Source organism: Trachemys scripta, chromosome 1, assembly GCF_013100865.1.
Source record: "Trachemys scripta elegans isolate TJP31775 chromosome 1, CAS_Tse_1.0, whole genome shotgun sequence".
In the NCBI taxonomy this organism is placed as follows: domain Eukaryota; kingdom Metazoa; phylum Chordata; order Testudines; family Emydidae; genus Trachemys; species Trachemys scripta.
In genome coordinates this window covers 134107634-134132976 of record NC_048298.1, presented here as the reverse complement: position 1 = coordinate 134132976, position 25343 = coordinate 134107634, and the positions used below count along the sequence as shown (strand labels likewise).

Genomic DNA, 25343 nt, shown 5'->3' with positions numbered 1-25343 from the left:
AGAAGTAATACCCCCTGGGGGTGGGACTTCTGGTGATGGATGGGCAGGGCTTAACGGGTCATGGGGTGGGGCTAACGTTTGATTGATGGTAGGACCCTTATATTACTTGGTGAAATTTCCTGTTTTGTCATTGCTGTTTCTTTAAATAGTGGGAGGGCCGAGTGAGGGGGAATGGCAGGATTGGGGCGGGGAGTTTGGTAAAAATAAGGAGATGGAAGGAAGGGGAAGAGGCACAGCAACACCTCTTCCCCTGCCAAGCTAGTCACTGTCAAGTGTTTTTCCAGTATCACAACAGAGCGGAGTCTCGAGGGATTCGAAGGAGGATCAGGTGTTGGATGCATAGATTTTCTCAGGGAGTTTTCTCCATACAGAAAGGGCAGCATGGGAGAAAATGCAAAGGTAAAGAGTTAAAGACGTTTCCCTTAATCCAAGTATTTGTAACAGTTCTCTTGAGGAAGAGCAGGAGGTAGGTGAGGTGCCAGCCAGTTATTGTTCTGTTTTATATGCCCTTTGCCCTGTGCCTGTTCCTTGAATTGTCTGTGTCCCATGAATCAAGTAAACTTGTTTCCAAGGAGGCTTCCTCCTGCTGACAGCACTGATGGGCATGGTGTTTGCAGGAGCTCCTGTTACTGCAAGAGAGGGTCATGGCCTACTCAGGAAGCCCTAAGCTCTGCCTCTATCACTAAGAATCATGGTCTAGGCAGGAAACCCCAAGCCAGGGGTGAAAGTAACATTAAGCACTTACTGGTACGGGGACCCGGCTCTCGGCCCCTGGAAGGGGCGGGGCCTTGGGCAGAAGGGGTGGGGTTAGGGGGGGTCAGCCTCCCCCAGCCAGCCCATCCGCTCGGCCTGGCCCATGCTGCCCGGGGCTCCGGCAGTGATTTAAATTTTAAATCGCTGGCCCCAGGGCAGCTGTCCCTTTTGCCCTCCCCCAACGGCCCTGCCCCAAGGTCTATTAGTAGAAGAACTGTAAATATTTCAGTTGCTGCTAAGTAATTCTTCGTCTATAAAGCTGAACTGAGTGACACAGCCTGGTTCTAGTGAGTTGTCCTTGTCTACAATTGGGCATGTCCTATACTGGGAATTGTTCTTGTAATGATCACTTTTGGCATAAGGGATTTCTTTCCTAGTTTATAAAATAACCAGCCTCTAATGCAGGGGTCAGCAACCTATGGCACGCGTGCCAAACACGGCACGTGAGCCGATTTTGACTGGCATGCAGCTGCCTACCTCGGTCCCGGCCCCCAGCCTCACTCAGCCCCCCCGCCCACCACTCTCCCTTGTGGGGGCAGGAGGCAGAAGCTTGGTCCTGCTGCAGCCAAACTTCCCTCCTCCCCCTCTTCTTCCCCCAGCATGGTGCTTTCCTGCCCCTCCTCCTCCCCCTCACTCCACCGATCAGCTGATGGCCCTTGCGAGGGGGAGCGGGAGCTGAGCAGAGCCAAGCGGCAGCGTGCTCGCTGCTCCATAGAGGAGGCAGAGAAGAGGTAGGGATGGGACCTTGGGGAAGGGGGTGGAACAGGGCATATCCCTTCCAGCCCCCCGCCGTGAGCTGCTCAGGGCAGGGGGCTGGGAGCACCCCCACGAGCCGAGCACCCCAGCCCTCTGCCCTCACCCTTGAACCCCCCCGCCTTCTGTCCTGCACCTCCACACACCCCCAGCCCCCTGCCCTGACCCCTGAACCCTCCCACACACCCAGCCTTCTGCCCTGCACCTCCACACACCCCGAGCCCTCTGCCCTGACCCCTGAACCCCCCCACACCCAGCCTTCTGCCCTGCACCCCCACAACCCCCATCCCTCTGCCCTCACCCCTGCACCCCCCCAAACCCTCCCCAGCCCTCTGCCCTGATCCCTGAACCCCCCAGGTGTTGGGTCCCGACTGCCGACCCCTTGCCAGCCGGCATCCTGGCTGCAGGCCCCGCTCAGCCCACTGCCAGCCTAGGTGAACAGAACGCCAGGCTGGCAGCGAGCTGAGCAGGCTGGCGGCGTAAGATCATCATTTTAATTTAATTTTAAATAAAGCTTCTTAAACATTTTGAAAACCTTGTTTACTTTACATACAACAATAGTTTAGTTATATAATATAGACTTTTATAGAGAGAGACCTTCTAAAAAACTTTAAAATGTATTAGTGGCACGCAAAACCTTAAATTAAAGTGAATAAATGAAGTCTCGGCACACCACTTCTGAAAGGTTGCCTACCCCTGCTCTAATGTCTCCCAATTCATGTTTAATATGATATAGAATCTATTGGGGTGAGAAACACCACGGATACTTACAGTTTGTACAGCAGTTTTTCTTCTTACAGCAGAGATGGGGGTTACCCGATGATTTGAGGCTGTGGTAAACCTGACATCAGGAGGGGGCTCATCACTCATATATGGTGATGTTTGTTGCTTTCAAGTTTTATTGGATGTTTTAGCTGCATGAAGTCACAGATAAAACCACTGATAATAACTAAAAAGGCAGGTGGGTTTGCTATTGGTTCCTTCCCGCAGCTGATGCCAGCCTCTGAATCTATATATTTCCCTTCCACTGCTTTGTTGTCACTTGTCAGACACAGAGGAGCCCTGGCAGGTGCTTAGGTGCAGCCAGTGCAGTGAGTGGGGGGACAGCAAGTCAGGCTGGCAGTGAAGGGACATCTCTCTACTCTGGTGCTGTGGCTTCCTCTTCTCACAATTCAGGACATAGCAGGTAAGTCTCCTCTGTGTTTCACCAGGGGAGCTGGGTAACTGGAACTAGGGTGGTAACTTTTACAGTCAGTTTTTTACCATCAGTGCCTGGCTAGGAGGTTGTGACTTTTCTTTTCGGGATTGGACCTTGCCACTGTTATTGAGGCTTTTGTTATCTTGAGATTGGATTATTCAAATGACCCTAATGTGTGGCTGCACCTTAGAACCATTCAGAGAACGAAGATGGTGCAAATAGAAGTGACTCATGGATTAGCACATCTTGCTGGGAGCATGTTATAGCCATGCTACCGCGTCTGCACTGGCTGCCCATCTCTGGGTGAAGGTTTAGGTGTCGGTTAGGATTTATAAAGTCCTGAATGGCCTGGGACCGGCCTCTCTGAGGGATCACCTCTCTCCCCGTGCCATACGGCCACAGCTGTGGTTAGCAGGGGCACCTGAGCTGGTTCCCCCTTTTTATAAAGGAGAGGGGTGGCTGGCAGTGTGTTCTCTATGAGGCCTCCAGGACTCTGAAACTTGTCCCCTTTGGGCCAAAATAGCCCAAATTTGGTGACCTTGTGGACACTTGTTTGGGGCTAGGGTTGGGGGTGTGAAGGACCCAGGTTGTGCATCACATAATGAGAAATGTGTGGGAAGGAGTTTCTGTAGGTGTCTGGCTGGCTGAGTTCCTGTTGAAATGGTCACTTCATGCTGCAGGGATTTGAGCGTGTTATCAATGTCGTTCGGGTGCCAACAGTCCTGGCTGGGCATCGCGTTAGTATTTTAAAACCCAATAAATACATCAATAATTTGGGATCCAACAGAAATGTCTGTTTGGTCCAGAATCCAACAACTCCAAGGGCCAAGTCTTGGCTCCTCACTCCCCCATTCACTCACTGAAGCCAGTAGAAGTTTTGCCATTTTGAAGTGATCAGAATTTATCCAAATAAACCCAAAGCTGATTCCTCCCAGAGAAGGGGTGAGTGCATGTGTTGGGGTGCAGTGTGCAATGCCCTGTGCCCATGGGGATACTGGAAGCTCTGCCAGCAGGAAGATTTATCCCTCCCCCACTGTTTCTGCTGGAGCAGAGAAGCTTTGAATCCTACTTGGAGACTAGAGAAGCCCGACCTTTGCGTGGCAGAGGTGCTGTATCGGTGCCTCTCATGGCCACATTGGTTTCATTCCCTCAAGGTTGCCCCTGCCCAGTTTTAGGGCTGCTGTCATTCCTCTAGCACAGAGGGGGCTGCAGGCTCTTTGCCAAGCTGGGTCCCAGCTCCAGGAAGGCTTAACAGCAAATTGGGTGGGGGGGCCAGACTATGGGGTACATCAGCAAGTGCTGGTGCATCTTAGGGAGTGAATCTGGCCCAAGATTCCAAAACTGATTAAAATAGGATTACAATTGAATGTGAGACCCAGATATGATTCAAATAATACAGTGATTGGAACCTGTTGAGCTGGTGTTAGCAACACGAGGATGATCCATGTGGCTGGCAGGGCAGGTGTCTGGCAGGGCAGTGAACTCTTCAGCAGTAGCTGGTTCATGGGAACCCGATGTGCTGCTGCGCCAGCCTGAGAAACTGACCCTGAATTTGATAATCAGAAATGTCCGTCTAAATTATTGTCTTAGAGAAAAACCTGCCCTAATGTATATTTCACAGACAGCTCAGTAACTGTGCAGTGATTAGGGGGCTGGAACCGAGAAAATCCTGAGCAAACCAAACCGTCTAGCAGGTTACTTGGAGTTTATATTTGAGATTCCCAAGAAGTTCAAATATAATATGCTGGGGTTAGAGCCCATAACACAGCTGTACATGACAGGAAAGCAAAGAATTCTGTGGTGAATCCTGGGCGATCAGACTGACATTGCAGGGGATGGACAATTATTATCACATGAGGGATAAATTACTGCATGATTGCAGGATATTGTAATATAGAGATGCCAAGCACATGTTCATATCAGTGTATTTTGTTGGATTTCTGAGCAAATGTTTATCATCCCCTGAATACTTGTTCAGGGCATATCAAAAAACCTGTGTAGTAAACCTATAGTAGGAGGGCGGGGCTCCTGCCCCCCCCCCTCCCGCACCATGCCAGCTCCTCCATGGATGGGGCTCACCGCCCCCGCAAGCCAACGCTCTGGCTCTCCGGTGCCTCTGGAAGGCGGCTCCTCCCTGCCGAGCCAGGGCTTTTTGGCGCCCCCAGGGCCATCCTTAGGATTTATGGGGCCCTATGCAGTATTATTAAACTGGTGCCCCTATGCCCGACGGCAGCCTGAGCTTGCAGCCCGGCGGGGGCGGAGGGACAAGGCAGAAAGAACAACAAGATGCCTGGCCCACCTCATGGTGGCGGAGAGTCACAGTTCCCCACAGAGACCCCTGTACCCTCTCTCTCATGCAGAATGGACATGCAGAAGGTACCTCATTAAAAGCACTTAACTTGGGAATAAAAAATGTCAGTCACAGTTTTTTGGATATGCCCTGAAGTTTGTCAGACATTTATTTACAAAAACTTCGTAGTAAGGGCAAGTCAGCTGCCCTGCTGAATACAACATTAAATATTATGGAATACATGATGCAGCTCTTCTCTGTTTTACATTTTCTTAATCAGTATTTCTAAGCTGATTTTATATTTTGAATGTACTCTTAAGCCTTCATAAAGTAATCATTCCAGCTTACTACATATTTAACTCACTGAAACAGACATTATTTTAAATTAATCAGTCACAGAGGTTAAGTGTGTTCATAACAATGTTCATTCCTTTTAGAAAAAGGGAACACTAATTTACTGTGTGTGATCTCCATAACAATACACATGTTTATGAAATTTCACCAACTTTAAAAAATATGTTTCCAAAGATTTTAGGCATAACAGAGGATTTTATATCTTACTAAGGTACTGATTTTGCTGGAGGGTTCTCTTAAAACTAGTTCATCAGATAGTCAGAAGTAAAGAAAGGGAAACTCTTTGTCCAGCTATCTGGAAGCAAAGGGCTGTTGTCCCATTAAGGGCTGTCTTCAATGGGGGGATGGGAGGAGAGGGAGTGAAGGGAGAAATGGATGTACAGAAAGGACAGGAAGACTTTGGAAGTAAGTTTTTTTACTATAGTAATTAAAATGTGTATTTTAGATAAGGATGATCTTTTGAAGGATTTATTTAAAAAAACATCTGTCTGAAGATCCCAGCATTTAAGGCTAAAGATGATTGTGCATCTAAAAATCTATGCAAGGGTTTTTAGAGATGTGATTTTATAATCTTCACCAACTCACTAATGACATATTTTTAAAGCAAATTTTAAACTAAGGTGCTGTAGACTGACATGTCCTGAGTAAATATTACAGTGATGCACAACTGTTTTTGTCAAAAAGAACAGGAATACTTGTGGCACCTTAGAGACTAACAAATTTATTAGAGCATAAGCTTTCGTGGACTACAGCCCACTTCTTCGGATGCATCTGGTAGGGAGCACAAAGCTGTAATGCCAAGCGCCCCAGAACAAAAATTAGGAGGTTATAAAAAACATCCTGTCATGTTACTCAGTCTGTCTGTCTATGGACTGTAGAAGTCCCCTCTACTCCTCTGCCAGCGTGGGGGTGAGAAATGCAGGCTGAAAAGTCACCCTTTAGTGCACCCGAACTGCACAGCTCCCCCTGGAGACTGCGCTTACCCTCCCCTCACCCCTGAGATAGGAACTGCCGTCCATGGCCCAGCACTGCCTTCGCTCTCCCTTCCTGGTTCAGTTCCTCTGACAGAAGGAGGACTGGCTGGGAGATAGCTTCACAGCCACTCAGCTAATTCATGCTGCATGGTTCACACACACAACATCTGTTACTGTTCAGGGGTGAGTTACAGATGTTGGAGACCTTCACACTGACATCAACCATTCACATCAACTACAGTGTCACCATAACAGGAGGGGAATGATTTAGCCAATTGCAAACAGCAACACTTCCCTGGCTTCCCCCACCCTACACCCGCAACTTCTCTGCCTGAGACTGGGAAGCACTGCCCCCATTCTAGAGACCCCTCCCCTATCCTCCCCATTTCTCCTTTGCTCCTGTCCCCTCCCACTCCTGACCTCATCCCCTGCCTACTCCAGACTCCATTCCCCTCCCCAATACTCCCTCCTGTCTCCCTGCCCCAACCCACCCACCTCCTGTCCACTGGCACCAGACCATCCCCCCATCCCCACTCCTCCATCCTCCCCAATACTCCCTCATGTGCCCCTGCTCCAGGTTAACTCCACTCCCTCCCATCCTCTGCGCCACACCCCTCCCCTCCTCACCCTCTTGCTGCCCTGCTTCAGCCCCCTCCCTCCTGCCCCTACACATGATTACACTTCCCCACCCCTACCTCCCCCTTCCCCCTTTTTTAGAGCCCCCTCTTCTCCCCAGGCCTCCTTCTGACCCTTCTCTGCTCTCTCCTTTCCCCTCTCTCACTGCGGCCTGATTCCCCACCCCATCCTCACTTCTCACTCCTGTCCCCCACTCCAGATCCCCTCATCTCTCCACCTCTCCATGCAGACTCCCTTCTCTAAACCCCGTCTCCTCCCTTCCCTCCTGCCCCAAGCTCAATAACCCCCTCCAGCCCCATTATCCCTGCTCTCCCTCCAGAACACCCTGTGCTCCACTCCTCCCTCCTGCCGCAATTTCAGATCCCTGTCCCCTCCCCTCCCTTCTGTCCCTCTCTCCTGCCTCCCTATTACCCCCACTGCAGACCCCCCTCTCCACTTCTCCCTCCTGCCCCCCTTCCAACCTCTTTCCCGCTCCCCACTCCAGACCCACCTCCTCGCTCCTGCCCCTTCCTACTGCCCTTTCCAGACCCTCCTCCCCTCTGTCCCCTCTGTCCCCCCTGCCCCCTGCTACAGACACTCTCCCTTCCCGACCCTCTTTCCTCCCTTTGCTCCAGAACCCCCTCCCCACTCCTCCCTCCGGCCGACTCATCGTCTTAACCCCATTCCCTTTGAAACCTTGAATCTGCCTCCTGTCCCCCCCAGTGCCCTGCTCCCCTCACTCTCCCCCTCCTCCTTTCACTGGGTCTCTGCTGCCCATCGCAGTCCCTGGGTTCTCTCCAGCCCCCTCAGCCACCCAGAGACGGCCGTGTTCCCCGCAGGCTTTAGTGGAAAGTGGCAGCCAGCTTTACTCAGGGCAGCTTCACTCCCACATGCAGACAGACTGTAGGGAGATGGCGGCATCTCTCTGGCTTCAGCGCCAATGACAGTGACAGAAGATGGCGCCATTTCGAATAAGGGAAACTCCGTGAATTGGCGCCTTTCATCGTGTTCTCATGAGACAGGTAAAAACACCCCAAATCGCCAGAGTGGGGATAAAATGGTGAGAGGTAAAGCACTGACAGCCCCGAGTGTGAAGCCCTGAGATGGGATCAGGTGGCGCAATGCAGGAGCGGCAGGTTTGTATAATTTTTGTTGGTGCCCAGAATAGGTCCAAGTCCTGGCCCCCCACCTGCCTTGTAAGCCAATATATATTTTTTAAAATAATGTTAAAATGTGAGGGCTCTGGGGTGGGACTGGTGATGAGGGGTTTGGGGTGTGGGAGGGTCTCAGGCAGAGGTTTGGGGTACAGAGGTGAGGGCTGTGGGGTGGGGCCAGGGATGAGGAGTTCACAATGCAGGAGGGGACTCAGGGCTTGGGCAGCGGGTTGGGGTGGGGGGTGGGGGTGAGGGCTCTGGCTGGGGGTACAGGCTCTGGGGTGGGGCAGGGCTGGGGATGAGGAGTTTTGGGTGCAGGCAGGCTGCCCCGGGGCCAGAGAGGAGGACTCCCCCCAGCCCTCTCCCCACCGGGAGCTCCGGGGGAGGCCCCCCCGATCCCGGCAGCACACTCACCTCGCACCACTGTCACTGCACATGCTCCTAAGGCCCATCTCAGGTCCATCAAGCCCCCTCACCTCCTCCGTGGTGGGTGCCGGAGGGTGCTGCATGCGCCTCCTCCCCTGCTGCTGCCCCTCACTGTAGCCTCACTGGGGGTGGGGGAAGTGTCAGCCTGCCCTGGCACTAGTGGATGGGGGGCACTAGCACACTGCAGCAGCAGTGGATGCCGGGAGCCGGCAGAGTGGAGGCAGCGTGGAGCTGCAGCGGACAGGCAGAGACACTCTGGGGCCCGAGGGAGGCAAGTGGGGCAGCAAGTGGGGGCCAGGGGACACTCAGGAGAGGCATGTGGTGGTGGCAGGTGGGGCCGGGGGAGAGACCAGGCCCCAAATATTGGTGGAGCCGGGCCCCCAGGCCCTGAATATTGCTAGAGCCTGGGCACCATGGCCCACATAACTTGTTGTCCCTGGCACCAAGAGGCAGCTCTGGGCATGTCCCGTTCTCCTGGCTCTGGGCGCGGATCCCCTGCTGCCGGGCACAGACTCTGCTGTGATAACGCGGGGGAGGGGGCTCCCTGCTGCTCTGATCCTGCTCTGTGTCTATCTTTGAAGGTGCTGAGGAGCTGAGGCTCGTGAATGGAGGCAGCCCCTGTGCCGGGAGAGTGGAGGTTAAACACCAGGATCAGTGGGGGACGGTGTGTGATGATCGCTGGGACATGGCAGATGCTGGGGTTGTCTGTAAGCAGTTGGGATGTGGAGCTGCTGTCAGTGCCCCTGGCTTGGCTCCATTTGGACCAGGTTCTGGAACAATTTGGCTGGATGAAGTTGCCTGTGATGGTAGCGAGTCTGCTCTCCGGCACTGCGGGAACAAGGGATGGGGTCAGAGTGACTGCAGTCATGGAGAGGATGCTGGAGTGACCTGTTCAGGTAAGAATGATCCAGCTCTGTCCTGAAAGGCAAATCCCCTGAGACAAAAGGGCTTGAACCCAGAGGGCATCGTGTGCCTGTGACCCTAATGAGAAACAAACAAAAACTAGAGCAAGTTCTGTAATTATTGTTATTACTGAACTGTAATTATTACTGTTCATGTCACTGGCCATTGAGGAGTTCCCTGTGTTACTCTGAAGTTTTTTCATTATCTCATTTCCAGTTGCTTCAGTGCCACATCTTTCCTTTCCCTTTCCCTCTGAATGGGTCTAACAATGCAGATAGGAGAGAAAATGAAAAAGGAAAATGTCACTTAGGCTCTAAGTTGCTGAGGCACTTTTGAAAATGTTACACTCCTGCCAAAATCCAGACCCAGACACCCAACTGCAGAGGTACAGAGGGTAGGGCATTTGTGTAGCCCCTTTGCCACCCTCTTAGGGTGACTGAGGAATGGGCAGATTCTCCCAGATTGGCCAGAATTAGATTTAGCCAAGATCACTCCGCTGTCTGCTCTGTTACGTCTCACATTTTGGACCAACCAGTAATAGAAAATTTCACAATCATTGATACCCTGGGAGAGCGACAGCTCAGTGGTTTGCGCATTGGCCTGCTAAACCCAGGGTTGTGAGTTCAATCATTTAGGGATTTGGGGCAAAAATCTGTCTGGGGATTGGTCCTGCTTTGAGCAGGGGGTTGGACTAGATGACCTTCTGAGGTCACTTCTAACCCTGATATTCTATGATCTGGTATAGCATAGAGAGCTCAGCCTAAAATATACCACAACCCTACACAGCACAAGAATATCATATTATGGAGTCATTCGTTATGACTCAATAGTTAACATTACAGCTAAGGACCCATTATACATTTTATTTTTAACTTCTCTCTTCTTAACATTTAGTAGGAATCAGGGCCGTCTCTGACTTTTTTGCCGCCCCAAGCAAAACAAGAAAACAAAAACCCAAACCCCCCAGGGCGCAGGCGGCCGGACCCGGAGGCAAAACAAAAAAAAAAAACCCCAAAACCTCCCAGGGTGCAGGGCGGCTGGACCCGGTGCCAAAGCAAAAAATAAATAAATAAATTTTAAAAAATTGGGCAACCAATAAGATTGGAGGGAATGCCGCCCATTAGAATCTGCCTCCCCAAATTACGAGCTTACTCGTCTCATGCCTCGAGCCTGCCCTGGTAGAAATAATATCTTCCTCTGACATAGCACAAAAAAGAGAGAATATTTTCCCATAGTTCCAAACATTTTAGCAGATTCCCCCGGCAATGGGAGTTCAGGGCAGTGTTTAATCTTAACCCTTTCCTGGATATTGAGTGTTTCAGTGACAAACCTCAACATTCTCTTCACATGGGTAGCAGCGGGGAGGGGGAGGGGTTGTATGTGTCACCCTTCTGCCAGGTGGAGCTGGCAGCAACCAGGGCCAGGTTCAATACCTAGGTGTTCCTTTTCAACAATACAACAGAACCGATTCAAGCCCCCACCAAGTAACCTGGGAAAATTACACACCACCCCTGGGTGCCTCTGAGAGGCAATACTTCCCCACTGGGGGTCTGCATGTAAAAAAGAAACATTTAATGAAAAGAGGGAAGTCACCCAACATTAATTAGGGAAAATGCCACAAGCAGGATTCATAAACATAAAACTGTGAGTAGGACACCCACCCCAGAGTGCATGGCTCATGTTCTTGAGTTCTACAAACAAAAGTTCCTTTACCATGCCCCCTTCTGCCCCCCTCACCATACTACACTCACAGTGGTTGTCCTTGGGTCGGAGAGGACCCAGGGTTCAGATGTACATCTGTGTAAGTTCATCTCGCACCCGGGGAAGAAGGCATCTTGGTTGCTCTGCCATCTGAGCACTTGCTCTGGATGGCTGCCTTGCCAGAAACTGTTCTTCTCTGCTGGCCACCCTGGCAGCTGCTGTTCCTTACCACCTAGCTACCCTGCCAGCCACTCTTCTGCTCATTGGTCACGTTCTGCCACCTGCCTCTCTGCTGTGACCTATGCACATCAGTCTCTTGAGAGTCCACCCAACTCCTAGTGATTGTCAGCTCTCAGTGAAACAGGTTGGGCAGAATTGTTTCCCACCACAAATGTTTTTAGCTCTAGTAAGCACTTAACATAACAAAGGACTCCTAACCAAACCAAGAACCCTTAAGAAGAATGCATGCCTGCTGGCTAGAACACCTACCATCGCCTTACTTTCTCAAGATTCTGGTATTCAAGCCCCTGGCTTAACATGTTTCTTTCAGCTGAGGGTGACCCCCTCATTTGGGACAGGTTAAGCACAGTTCAGCTCCCATTTACTCATACAATAAAGACAACAACACTGATAACAGCATTTCACTACCCCTGCATTCACTACTAAAGTGATTTGTAACCCAATGCCAGCCAAGTTGATCACTTTGAGCAACATTGCTCTATCTGCTGTATATCTAGGCAGAGGAGGTGTGTTCATGTAAATCTCGCCCCCTCTCAGCTAGCTGTCAAGGGAGAACTCATTCAGATCCTGCTTACATCTGTCATTTCCTAGTTTTTTTTAGAAAAAGATGTGTTGGGCAGGAACTTTACAAAAATGAGGACTTTGTAAAGTCAGGACTTTGTCAGGACTTTGAAACTGTGCAGAAAACAGATTGACCTTCACCAATGTAAATTTCCTAACCTGGTAATAACAACTGCAATGCCTTGTGCTGCACACCTAGCAAGTGCACAGCAGGGAGTCCCTCTCCTCTGAACCTCACCAGGAGGAGGGAGCTACACAAGAACCAGGGGTATCAGAGCAAAAGTCCCTTCTGTAAAACTGCTGCTGCATCTCAGCTGGAGCTGCATGTTTGCAGTGTGAGAATATAGTTCAGGTTTGTAACAGGGCACTTGAAGGGCTGGGCTGCCTAGTGGTTGGTGCCCCTGACTTCCAGCCCCTTGTTTTCAAGGTTAATTTGCCTCAGTCTTTTGGGCAATGGGGTAGGGAAACCCAGGGCCTCCCTCTCCACCCGGTCCCAGCCCAGGTAGTGCATGCATCAACCCCTGAATAGGGGAGGCCTCCAAGCAGGAAGTCTAAATCCACTGCCCTGGGCTACTTCCTACCACTGTCCCTTTTGTTTGGGGCATGCCCCCCCTAGTCCCATTTGCTGGATGTCTTGCATCCCCTGGCGCCCTTTCATGGATCTTGGGTAGCCTCCTGCTGCAGTCCCAGGCTCCTTCAGGTGGGGCCTGGTGGAGAATGAATCGTCATTGAGATCAGTTGGTTGCTTGCTCCTCCCAGCTTTTGATGTCCCCATGAGTTTTCTTGAGATATGCTTTCAGAATGTCTTTGTAGGGTTTCCTCTGACTACTACGGGATCTCTGACCAGGGGTGAGCTGACAGTAGAAGGCTTGTTTTGGGAGGTGAGAGTCTGGCATCCGCACACAATGTCCAGCCCAGCGGAGTTGGTGAGTGAGAATCATTGCTTCAATGCTGGTGAGATTAGCTTCAATGAGGATGCTGGTGTTAGTGCAGTGATCTTCCCACTTGATGCAAAAGATCTTCCAGAGGCATCTTTGGTGGTACCTCTCCAGACTCTTGAGGAGCTGTCAATAGGTCACCCAGGTTTCGCATCTATAAAGGAGTGTAGGAATAACAATTGTCTCATAGACCTGGATCTTGGTGTTCTTCCCTTGGTCACGGTCTGTGAAAAGCGTCAGAGCAGTTTCCCAAAGGAAGCACTTGAGCAATGGATCCTATGCTGGAGCTCACTGTCAATTTTTGCATGTTGAGAACATTGGCTACCGTGGTAAAAGAAGTTCTCAACTCTCTCCAAAGTCTGTCCCTCAATGACAGGTTTCAGAGTAGCAGCCGTGTTAGTCTGTATCCGCAAAAAGAACAGGAGTACTTGTGGCACCTTAGAGACTAACAAATTTATTAGATGTGTGCAAGGCCTGAAGCAGGCTGATGGGGCACTTTAGTTTTCTTGATATTGAGTGAGAGTCATAGGCTTTGGTAAGCTTGTGCAAAAAATCCAGTGAGGACTGAAGGTCATTCTCAGTGTGCGCAAGGATGGCACAGTCATCAGCATACTGAAGGTCAGTAATGGATGCCCTGAGGACTTTAAACTTCGAGTGGAAACGTCAAAGATTAATAAGCTGCCCATCCATTCTGTATTGAATGTCAACTCCAGTGGGGAGGCAATCTTTAACGAGGACCAAAGTGACTGCTAAATACATGGAGAACAGAGTTGTGACAATAACACATCCTTGCTTAACCCCAGTTTTGATGATGAAAGGATCCATCTACAGGCCATTACAGAGAACGGTGGAAGTCTATGAAGGCAATGTACAGATCATGATTTTGCTCTCGAGACTTTTCCTGGATTTGGTGGGCAACAAAAATCATGTTGGTTGTCCTGCAGGATGGTCTGAAACCGCACTGAGATTCCGGCAATATTTCCTCAGTAAGGGGAAGTAATCATTTTAAGAAGATACAGGTGAGAATTTCCCCTGCTGTAGATAGCAAGGCAATGCCACGATAATTTCCACACTCCAAATTATCTCCTTTTTTAAAGATTGTAACAATGCTGGCATTTCTCAAGTCTTCCGGGATCTTCTCATTATATCGAATGTGAAGAAAAATGAAGCTCCCTACAGCATTGCTCTGAGGATCATTGGAGCACAGAAGCCCCTTCAGCACAACAAAGTGACAGTCCCCGAAGAGGGGTTGCAGCAGAGCTGGGGTGTAAATCTACCCCGCACTGTCCTGCCAGGCACCGAGTGTCTATGTGGACGATGTGGCTGCGCACTGAGGCCTTGTCTGCACTACTACTTAAGTTGATGTAAGTTACGTCGCTCAGGGGTGTGAAAATACCCCCCCCTCCACCCCGAGCAATGAGACTTACATCGACTTAAAGCAGTGTCTCCATCACAATATGTCAGTGGGAGACGCTCTCCTGCCAGCATAGCTTCTGCCTCTCGATGAGGTGGACTAATTATGTCAACAGCAGAGCGCTCTCCCATCGACGTAATGTGTCTTCACCAGACATGCTAAATCGGCACCGTTGCATCGATACAGTGGCACTGATTTAGTGTGGTAGTGAAGAGAAGCCCTAACAGTTCCCTTGTGTGCTTTGATCTATCCCATTTCCAAGCATTAGGGAAATGTTAGTGTGCAGCAGCAGGCTCCACAGGGACACTCAGTGTGCAGCAGGCTAGTGTGAGGTAATTTACACCTCAGTTTGCCACAAACTAGTGTGTGTAGAGAGAAACCCTGAGACTGGATGAGGCATTCGGGAGGGAAACTGGGGCTTGGGGCAGACAGGACAACTCAAGACAAGAGTAAGTGTGAGAAACAGATCAGCTGAGGACCCCAGAGGGGAGGGGCAGCTCAGAGAACAGGGGGGAAACTGGGACTTGGCTGGGGAAGCCAGACGTGAAGTCTAGGACTGGCTTGGCAAGGAGACTGGGAATGGGGATGAGAAGCTTGAGGAGTGGAGACTGGAATTGGATGGACAAGAAGAATGGGACTGGGACACAGAGCAAGAGATGGGGAAGAGACAGGACTGGGACAGGTTGGAGGGGTGGGGCAGAAGGAGTTAGGCTTGAGGGAACATGGGAAAAGGGGTCTGTTACCAATAGAGCACACACCTCTCCAGAGCCTGGAATGGAACCCAGTATCCCTGAGTTTTTCCATTCCCCTGTTATCAGCAAATATTTGTCAAACCCTCCAAAAAAATCTTCTGATCCCCGTCTACTGCTGGTTCACAAAGAGGATGACAACCTACTACTGCTGTCAGTTACTCCATTAACTCAAGTGGCAGAGGTTTGTGTGGCGGATCTAAGGGTTCCAACCCTGCTGATGATCCATGTCGATATCAACATGATTCCACATCTTGAAACTTCTGTTTTTTCTGTTTGCTTTTTAAAAAAAGGAAATTATGCACAAAACATTACTTTTAAGGAACATTCAGTTTGCAAAGTTGAGCTATAAAAAATAAGGAAATGGCAGAATTAAAGTTGTCTTTGCAACTCTAGTTTGGCCCACTTGTACGTATGCATTAAGATATAGTCTCTGATTACATGATAACATGCTATTTTCTCCATAGTATAGATAGTGCTCTGAATCAGAACTGTGGAGTGAAGGAAGCCGTTGTCTGTAGGTCCCCTGCCTCATTTGTTGCAGAGACTGTGAAATGTGCTGTATATGAGGCAGGGGATTGCAGAAATGGAAAGGAGAGTCTCTTGTTAAGGCAGTTGGATGCTGCCCTGGGGAATTGGATACTATCCCTGCCTCTGCCACAGAGTTCCTATGTGATGCTTGGCAAGTCACTGAAACCAAATGGTTCACAGGTGGTCACTAATTGTGTGTTCCTCATTTTATGGGTGGCCCCCTTGTAACCGTGGGGGTCTGATTTGCAGAAGTGCTGAGCACGCGCTGCTGTAAACTGAAGTCAGTGGGAACTGTGCTGCACAAGCCTAAGTACTCTCAAAAGCCAGGACGTGGGTATCTCAAGTTGGGCACCCAAAATCAGTGGACGCTTTTGATGATTTTGGCCATAGTGTCTCTGGGCTTTGGTTCCCCGTGTGTAAAAAGGAGATAATTACACTTCCCAGCCTCCCAAGTGCTGTCAGCTGTTGGCTGCGTGTGTTTTCAGCTCTCTGCAGATAGCTGACCCAGGGGGCCTTGATCAAACTGCCCAAGACCACAGACTTGGTTCAGTGGCGAAGGCGCTCGTTCAGGTTTATTGCTGACAAAGTACGGTACTAGCTCCCGGGATCAATGTCTACAGTTACACTGGCACCTCTATGCCCCTTACAATGGACTTGGCTCAGTGATTGGCGAGACTTTCCACTCCCCCCCCCCCCCCGCCAAGGCCAGAAAAAGACACCACCTCTGTGACCTGTCTTTTTTTACTCTGATACAAACAAGTTATGCATTGCCCCTCTGATGTAGCTAGTTGCCACCCTTTATCATGTCCATGTTGGTTTGATCAAAACATCTCTATCCATCACCCTGTCATCCTGACCTTATTTTTAGAAGGGTCATTTTTTCCTTTTCGTCATCATTGGGGAGTGTGTTTACACTATAACCCTGTATCAGGGTGTTCTGGTACCACACTTCTGGAATGTGTTTATGCAAGTGCCAGTGCCAAGCACTTCTCATAAGTGTTTGTGTTTTTCCAACACCAACCAGGTTCATGTTCTGGACCGGGGTGGGCAAACATTTTGGCCCTAGGGCCACATCGGATACAGAAATTGTATGGAGAGCTAGGTAGGGAAGGCTGGGGAAGACTATGCCTCCCCAAACAGCGAGGCATGGCCTGGCCCCTGCCCCCATTCGAGCCCCCTGGAACTCCCACCCATCCAACCCCCCTGCTCCCCACCCCTGACTGCCCCCCCGGGCCCCCTCCACCCTATCCAATCCCCCCGATCCCCACTCCCTGACCGCCCCTCTGGGCCCCCCGCCCCCTATCCAGCACTCTCTGCTCTCTCCGCCCCCTGCTCATTTGGCTGCTCTCCCTGGCAGCCGGGCAGGACTCTCTCCCTGTCTGGGTTTGGCTGCCGAGGACAGGGACCAAACATACTGGAGGTGGACGGGGGCCCTGGCTTGCTCTGCCCCTGTCCCTGGCAGCAGGGCCCAGGCCCCTTGACCACCCCCCTGCAACCCTCCCTGATCCTTGCCCCCCCATGAAACTCCCCCTGCAATCCCCGCTGCTCCTCGCCCCCCCCCCCCCGAACTTCCCATGACCGCACTGCCCTGGAGCACCAGGTCTGGTGCACTATAGCCATGCCTCCCAGCTGGAACTGCAGCCATGCAGTCCAGGCGATGGGGGAACTGTGACTGCGAGAGGGGCAGGGAGGAAGGGGAGCAGAAGGGGAGGGGCCAGGGCGTAGCCTCCGCCCCACTCACCGTGCTGCTGGGGAGTTGGGCTGGCTCCTCTGCAAAGCTGTCCTGACCCCGCTCCCTGGCAGGAGCTTGGGGGCCAGAGGGAAGGGTCCTGCTGGCTAGATGTGGCCCGCGGGCCGTAGTTTGTCCCCCTCTGTTCTGGACAATGAACCTGCAAGCATAGTCACAAAAGGGACTAATGAACGTTTCACTGGCAAGTACAAGTCTGGCATTCTGAATGTTTGAGAGCTTCACTTTGCAAACTTTAACTTTCTTTTTGATTCATAGCTGTATAGATTTTAGGGCCAGAAGGGAGTGTTAAATCATCTAGTCTGACCTCCTGGGTAACAAAGACTATACTATTTAAACCAATTACTCCTGTACTTCATCTAAACTTCTGCTTGGCTAAAGCATATCTTCCAGAAAGGCATCCAATTTTGTTCTGAATACTTCAGGAGGTGGAGAATCTTCTGCTTCCCTTGGTATTTTTTTCCAATGTTTCATCAGTATTACTGTGAAAAATGTATGCCTTACCTCTAATAGGAATTTATCTGGCTTTAACTTCCACTAATTGGTTCTTCTTATGCCTTTCTCCAATAGATTAAAAAGGCTTTTAATATGCAGTGTTTTGTCCATGCGAAGGTACTTATACACTACAATTAAGACACATCTAGCTCATCTTTTTGATAAGCTAAACAGATTGACCTCCTTAAATCTCTCATTGCGTGGCACATTTTCAAGCCCTGGAATCATTATTGTGGATCTTCTCTGCGCCATTTCCAATTTTTTAACATCTTTCTTACAATGTGGACACTAAAAGCAGATGCAGTATCTGTCTCCCCAGTGCTCTACACACAGGAAAAATCACCACCCTACTAGAGCTGGTTGGAAATTATTTGGCAAACCAGAGTTTCATTGGAAAATGCCAGTTTGTTGAACTGAACATTTATCATGAAAGTGAATTGGGTTCAACGAACTTTCTCGAAACCGCAAGCAGGGTCTGGTGGAAATGTCCCTGGTTCCCTCCCAGGTTGCCATGCAGATTGTCTGGGGGCTGGGTGCCCCAGTCTTCTCAGATCTGCAGCTCTGGGGCATCATACAGATTGCCGCAGAATTGGAGACCCTGGTCTTTCTAGGGTCTGTACCTCCAGAGCAGCCCTGCCAATGCTTTCAGGCTCTCTGCCATGGGATAGGAACCTGAAAGCCCTGGGAGCCCCAACTCTCACCAAGGCTTGGCTCCAGGGTCTGCATCAGGGATCCTGGAAGTCCTGGGATGGGTTCCGGTATCCCAGGGTCTGTGGCTCTGGGGCAGCCCTGCCTTGTAGAATGTCCCGGACTGGGCTATTTGCCTATTTAGGCTGCCAGCTGGCCAAGGAGTCTGGAAGCCCGAGGGTCCCCAGTCCAGGGCAGGACACATGGTGGGGCTGCCCCAGAGGCCCAGCAGTGGCTGTGAGAAATTGACATGCTTGTCCTGATGCTAACAGTGGTGAAACTGACAAGGATGTCAGTATCACTACGCATCTGTTGGGGGTCCTGGGAGCATATTTTATGTTGGATCCACCATGGGCTGGAGTTTCCAAAACAAAATTTTAGCTGGATTTCCAATTCACAGGAAATTTTAAAAGAGTGAAATTTCCTGTACAGTGGAAATCATGCATTTCAGCCAGCTGTACTCATTGCTCCCCTGTTTATACATCCAAGGATCACTGTCGCCGTTTTTGCAGCAGCATCACACTAAGAGCTCATGTTCTTTGTCTACTATGTCCCCTGCAAAGAACATGGGAAATATCTGTATTTCTGTGAATATTATGTGCACTTCAATCCCTTTTACTGCTATTTTCACATTTCCTACCAGGGTTCAAAGGGCAACCACCATATGACCTCCCGACATGTCCCAGGACGGCAGACAATGGTTTCATAGAACCCAGTTACTGGTACTTAACTGACAATACAGGTGTCAGGGATTTTGATCTTTTCCATCTGGCCAAGCTGAGCTCAAGCCCCCTTCCTTGGGATGGACCCATGAGGTGGGAAATCTTAAACAGAGAGATTGGGAATTGTTAACAGGGGAGCCCTGATGAACAGAGGGGGTGAGGCAGGGTCTGCAGGGAAGGAGACTGAAACACAATCCCCAAAAGCAGAGGCTCATGGGATAAGCTGAGTCAGACCAGATTTTCAGGGGAAAACTGAGCTTTAGGTAAGACATAGCCCTGTAGGCCTTCAGTAACTTTATTCTTTTCTCTGTGATTGCTGTGTTCCTATGGATAAATACAAAATAACACTGTCCTGGGTCTGGCACTATTCAATATTTTTGTAAATGACTTGAATGATGGAGAAGATAATATACTTACACAATTTTTGTATGACATGAAGTTGAGAGGGGTCACAAGCTCTTTGGAAGGCAGGGTTAAAATTCAAAATCAGAGAAGCATAGATTCATAGAATATCAGGGTTGGAAGGGACCTCAGGAAGTCATCTAGTCCAACCCCCTGCTCAAAGCAGGACCAACCCCCAACTAAATCTAAAACTAAAATGATCTTGATAAACTGGAGAATTGGTCTGAAATCAGTAAATTGAAATTCAGTAAAGATAAGTGCAAATCATTAGACTTAGGAAGGAAAAATCAAATGCAAAAAAACCCAAAATATGGAATAACTGAGTAGGCAGCAGTTCTGCAGAAAATGATCTCGCAGTTATAGTGGATCACAATCTGAAAAGCTGTGATGCTGTTGTGAAAAAGGGAAATGTCATTCTGAATTGTATTAACAAGAATGTCATACGTAAGACACAGAAGGTAATTGTCCCGCTCTACTTAGCAGCAGTGTGGCCTCAGCTGGAGTACTGTGTCCAGTTTTGCTCATAACTGCTTAAGAAAGATAAGAACAAATTGGACAATATCCAGAGGAGAGAAACAAACAGAGTAAGAGGATTAGAAAACATGATCTATGAGGAAATGTTGAAAGAATTGGACATTTTTAGTTTAGAGAAGAGAAGACTGAGAGGTGAACTGATAACAGTCTTCAAATAATTGAAAAATTGTTTGTCAATTGTTGTCCATATCCACCAAGGGTAGGACTAGACATAATCATCTTAGATAGCAGCAAATGAGATTCAGATTAGATATTAGGAAAAACTTTCTAACTATAGCAATAATTAAGTACTGGAACAGGGTATGTAGGGAGGTTGTGTAATCCCCATCATTGGTGACTTTACAGAACAAGTTAGACAAACATCTGTCGGGGTGCCTAGGTATACTTAAGCCTCCCTTGGTGTGAGGAGATGGACTAGATGACCTCTTGAGGTTTCTTCCAACCCTACATTTCTATTGTTCTGTGGTTTTATCAGCTATTCAGGCCTTCCGATGTAAATTTTTTTTGATCCCTGATAAATGCTATTTAACATGCTCCTTAGGAACCAATAGATTGGAGAGTGATTCATCCTCTTCACAGGATATGAATAGACATGCTGCTGCTGTCCAAAACCGGAAATGTCTATTGAACACCTCTGCCATTCCTACCTCATTCTTAACAATTTTACCATCTCCATTTCTAATGGCCACAACATTGTTAGGATTTGTTTGTTTGTTTGTTCCTAATATACTTAAAAAACTACTTATTTTTCATAGTCCTCCCAGTCACAGATTTTATCCTGACATCTTTAGCTTCCCTTATCAGTTTTCTTCATATCATAACTTCTAATGTATATTGATTTGCTCTAATTCCCACTTTTTCCATTTTTGTAATATATTGCCTTTTTATTTCTATTGCTGCATTCACTTTCCCACTGACCCAGAATGAGATTTTAGGAAACGTTTTATACCAGTGGAGCACCTCAACTCCCAAAGCCCCCTTTATAATTTTCAGCCTTCATTGACTTTCTAGGACACATTAAGCCCCGGCTGGTTGGAGGAGATGGTGCCTGCTCAGGACGTGTGGAGATAAAACATGAAAACACATGGACCACAGTTTGTGATGCACACTTAGATCTCAAAGTTGCCAACGTTATCTGTAATGAGCTTGAGTGTGGAATAGCTGTATCTATCGCAGGAGGAGATCACTTTGGAGAAGGACAAGGAAAGATCTTGACTGAAGAATTCCAGTGTGTGGGGAATGAGTCTCTCCTGTTCTCCTGTTCCAGGAAATCACATGTGAATCAGACATGCTCACACATAAATGATGCTGGAGTCATATGTTCACGTAAGAATTCAACACAATGTCTTTAAAATCCCAATGATGTGTATTCTAGATTAGGGTGAAACAACGTACTGATCTCACTGTGTAGGGAGCTGGGTTTAATAGGGTTGGACCAAAACCCCAAACAGGCCAAGATAATGAGAAAGGGATCAAATGCCCCCGACTTTCCTTTCTTTAACTATTTGCTATAAAATAGTTCCAAGGCTCCCTCTCTAAACCCCTTCTCCCTTCTCCCCAGGATACACAGGGTTCCGGCTGGTGAATGGCAGCACAGCATGCTCAGGGAGGGTGGAGATCCAGGTTCTTGGTGCCTGGGGAACCCTCTGTGACTCACGCTGGGATTTACCGGACGCCAACGTTCTCTGTCATCAGCTCGACTGTGGGTTTGCAATACAGGCTTCAGGAGAAGAATATTTTGGGAAGGGAACTGGCTCTGTCTGGACAGACAGATTTCACTGCAAAGGGACTGAAACCCATTTGGGTCATTGCCATGTTACTGCTCTGGGGGCCTCTGAGTGCTCACATGACAATGATGCCAGTGTGATTTGTTCAGGTAAGTGCAGTAGAGATGCTGGATTAAGGACACCTGCCCCTCAGTGTGTGACACTCCCCCTAGAGCAGGGGAACCTCAGGGCACAGCAAGGACAGGGGGAGCTAGATCCTAAACCATGTAGAATAATGGTAAATGTATTAAAGATAAAATTAAAGTAAATAATATGATCACAAAAGAATAGTTGTGACCTAGGAAAGCCCTGGATTCTCCAGTAAAAACATCAGCAACTCTGTCCTTACGCAGGGCAGCAGAGCAGGGGCAGCACTTTGTCCTTCGGGTTACATACATGTCACCAATTCATTGTCCCCAGCATTCTCCAATAGTAATTAGAGGAGGAGCTGGTAGTGACTCCCAATATGGAGGTTGCTTCACACTTTCTATTATAAAATATTCTCGGCACCTTCTTGAGAAGCTCTCGCACCTTTCTTGATTGCTGGAGCCTTTGTGATTTGGGAAGGGGTCAGTGCTGGGGTCGGGGAGGTGCCTTCTCTTAGTGTAGTGAGATTCCGTCTGGGTTTGGCTGAATTATAAATTGCTGAAAATCACCATTTCCCTTCTCTCATGTGAGTTCCTGCGGATATTTTTGGTAGCACACCATAGAGAAAGTAGTGTTATCACTCACTTAGTTTTCTCTACTTTCTTCACATCTTTCCAATTGAAAAAACTCAAAAGATTTTTCCCCCTGCTTTCTTATACTTTTACTTTTTTCTAACTTTTTACAGTGGAAGAAAAGATGAAAAAAATAGAAAGGGGGAGGAAGTGGCAAACCTGTAAATCCAAAAACTGGAAAATTGAATGTTTCATTTTCCAAAAGTTGAAATGAATCAAAATTTTAGTTAGAATCTAAACAAAAATTCGCATTCCATTTCCACAGGCCAGTATCTCAGATCTGTTTAAAAATTGAAATACTGCATTCAAAATACTTCACGGGAAAAATTTTGGGTTGTTGACCCGCTCTAATATTTACCTTTTATAATTTTTTTTAAATTAAACACCGTTAGTTAGTTAATTTAATCAAAGGCACAAGATGTAACAGCGTTAAGGTTACCTATGTAATGTTCATTCAGCCCCTCACCCTCCCTTGTGCATATACATTATGATACAGTCTAATTGCATGCACACATCCTATTGTTCTCACCTACCCCCAACTCCTGCCTCCTTCAGCATACTGGGAGGATGGTGCTCAGGGGACGGGGGAAGCAGTTGAATATTTATTTTTTATCCTCATCATTCAACATGTGATCCAGGGTCTTATTTACCATAGAATATATGGAGATATACATATCTCATAGAACTGGAAAGGACCTTGAAAGGTCATTGAGTCCAGTCCCCTGCCTTCACTAGCAGGACCAAATACCATCCCTGACAGACGTTTCCCCCCCCCCCCGATCCCTAAATGGTCCCCTCAAGGATTGAACTCACAAGCCTGGATTTAGCAGGCCAATGCTCAAACCACTGAGTTATCCCCCATACTGCACAAACACTGCACTGAATACAGAATTATTAATTTCTTCATGGGCTTTTCTATGGTGCTCGTCACCGTAGTAGGAGAATGCACCACGAGCATGAATGAATTTGTCTTCATAACACCCCTGGGAGATAGCAGACTCTTATGATGCGCATTTCAAAGGTGACTTAGGCACTTAGTCCAAGAATAACATTTTCCAAATGCCTAAGTGACTTAGAGACTTAAATCCTATTTCCTCCAGTAACGTAGGAGCCCAAGACCATGCAGACTTCTCCCTCTTGCTGCCTAAGTCACTTCTGAAAATGGCACTTAGGCTTCTACATCATTTAGCTGCTTTTGAAAATTTTACATACAATGATTAAAGCCAAAATTCCAAACTTGGAGGGATTGGGCAGTAACCTGAGACCCTCAGGGCCTGATTCTTCAGAGTACTCACCATTTCTGCAGAGCTTTGTGTGTTCAAAGAACTGTCCAGACATTAATAAACCCTCACAAAACTCCAGGGAAGCAGGTGGGTAAGTATTATTATTAGTTCCACTTTACAAATGGTGAAACCGAGAGAAAAGCAAAGTGACTTGCCCAAGGCCACCCAGTGAGTTAGCAGCAGAGACAAGATAAACCAAAGTGTTTTGCCTCAGAGCCCTGTGCTCGTTCCACCCGACCCCACTGCCTGACTGCAGAAGAGCTGAGCAGCTACATCTTGTCTTGACCCTAGCGGCAGTTGTGAGTGCTCAGTGCTTCTGCAAATCACACCCCATAAAAATGGGCTTAAGAGACCTGCTCAGCATCACCTGTGAAATCTGTGGCAGAGGCAGGAGCAGAACTGAGCTCCACTGAATGACGGTCATTGCTCTTAACAAGATCATCCTAGTTCTTCCTGCGCTCCCCTGCTCATTCTCTTCAGGCCTTCCAGTTTCTAAAGTGAATGAGGCAGAAGCCCTGAATTTCAACCTTCTCCGTAAGAATGCACACGTAGCTTCCAGAACTGTCTCCCACAGACTCTAGTGTCACTGATGCAATTACACAGCATAACTAAGCCTATAGGGCCCTGCCCAGCACTCTCAATAGATGTCTACTCTCCTCTTTACAGCTGATACCTTTGTACCTTGGGGCAATTCACCTCACTGTTCTCCTGCTTCTCACAGATGCTGCTACCTGCATTCCTAACTGAATTCCCTGCAGCCCTGACCTGCCTCTCCTAACTAGCTACCCAGCCCATCCCCTGGTTCTCGGAGGGAACTCCTCAGCACATGAAGATGCTGATTTCTCCCTACAGTTGCTGGAAGGAGAATCCCTTCTAAGGAAAAAACACCTGGTCCCTTCCGTACGAGCTCCATCTGCAATGATCCCATCTGGCCTTCCTGAGGGGCTGTGGTACCAGTTATATCCATGAGCCTCCTTGGAAAGCCCCAAATCTACTCTCTACCCTCACACTACACTAGTAGCATAGCTAAGACAGGAAACCTGGGTGGGCCCCAGCTTTTGGGGGTGGGCAGTGATGGGAGGGGCAAAGGGAGGGGTGCAGGAGGGATCCAGTGCCCTGGGGAGGGGTCAGGAGAGACGGGGAGCTTGCATCCCTACACCCCTTCCAGTCGACACCCGAAGCTGAGGCTGCCCGGGGCACACAGGCTGCGGGGCGTGCTTAGGGTAACCAGATAGCAAATGTGAAATATTGGACAGGTGGTGGGAGGTAATAGGCACCTATATAAGAAAAAGCCACAAATATCAGGACAGTCCCTATAAAATCGGGACATCTGGTCACCCTAGGTTTACCCTTTGGGTAAAGGGGGGTCCCGCTGGGGCTCGAGCTCCACCCAGCCTTCCCGATCCTGGCTCTGTGTCCGTCAGCTCAGCCGCG

The 25343-nt window shown here is 48.8% G+C and overlaps 1 protein-coding gene across 1 annotated transcript in view; it reads left to right on the top strand.

Annotated features, from left to right (window-relative positions):
- The window catches only part of LOC117873363 (scavenger receptor cysteine-rich domain-containing protein SCART1-like), a 29686-nt gene that overhangs the window by 3095 nt on the left and 1248 nt on the right, over positions 1-25343 (top strand). The window contains exons 2-3 of the mRNA XM_034762695.1: positions 9099-9413; positions 21703-22017. Coding sequence (XP_034618586.1) covers positions 9099-9413; positions 21703-22017 — 630 coding nt within the window. The remainder of the gene's footprint in view (positions 1-9098; positions 9414-21702; positions 22018-25343) is intronic.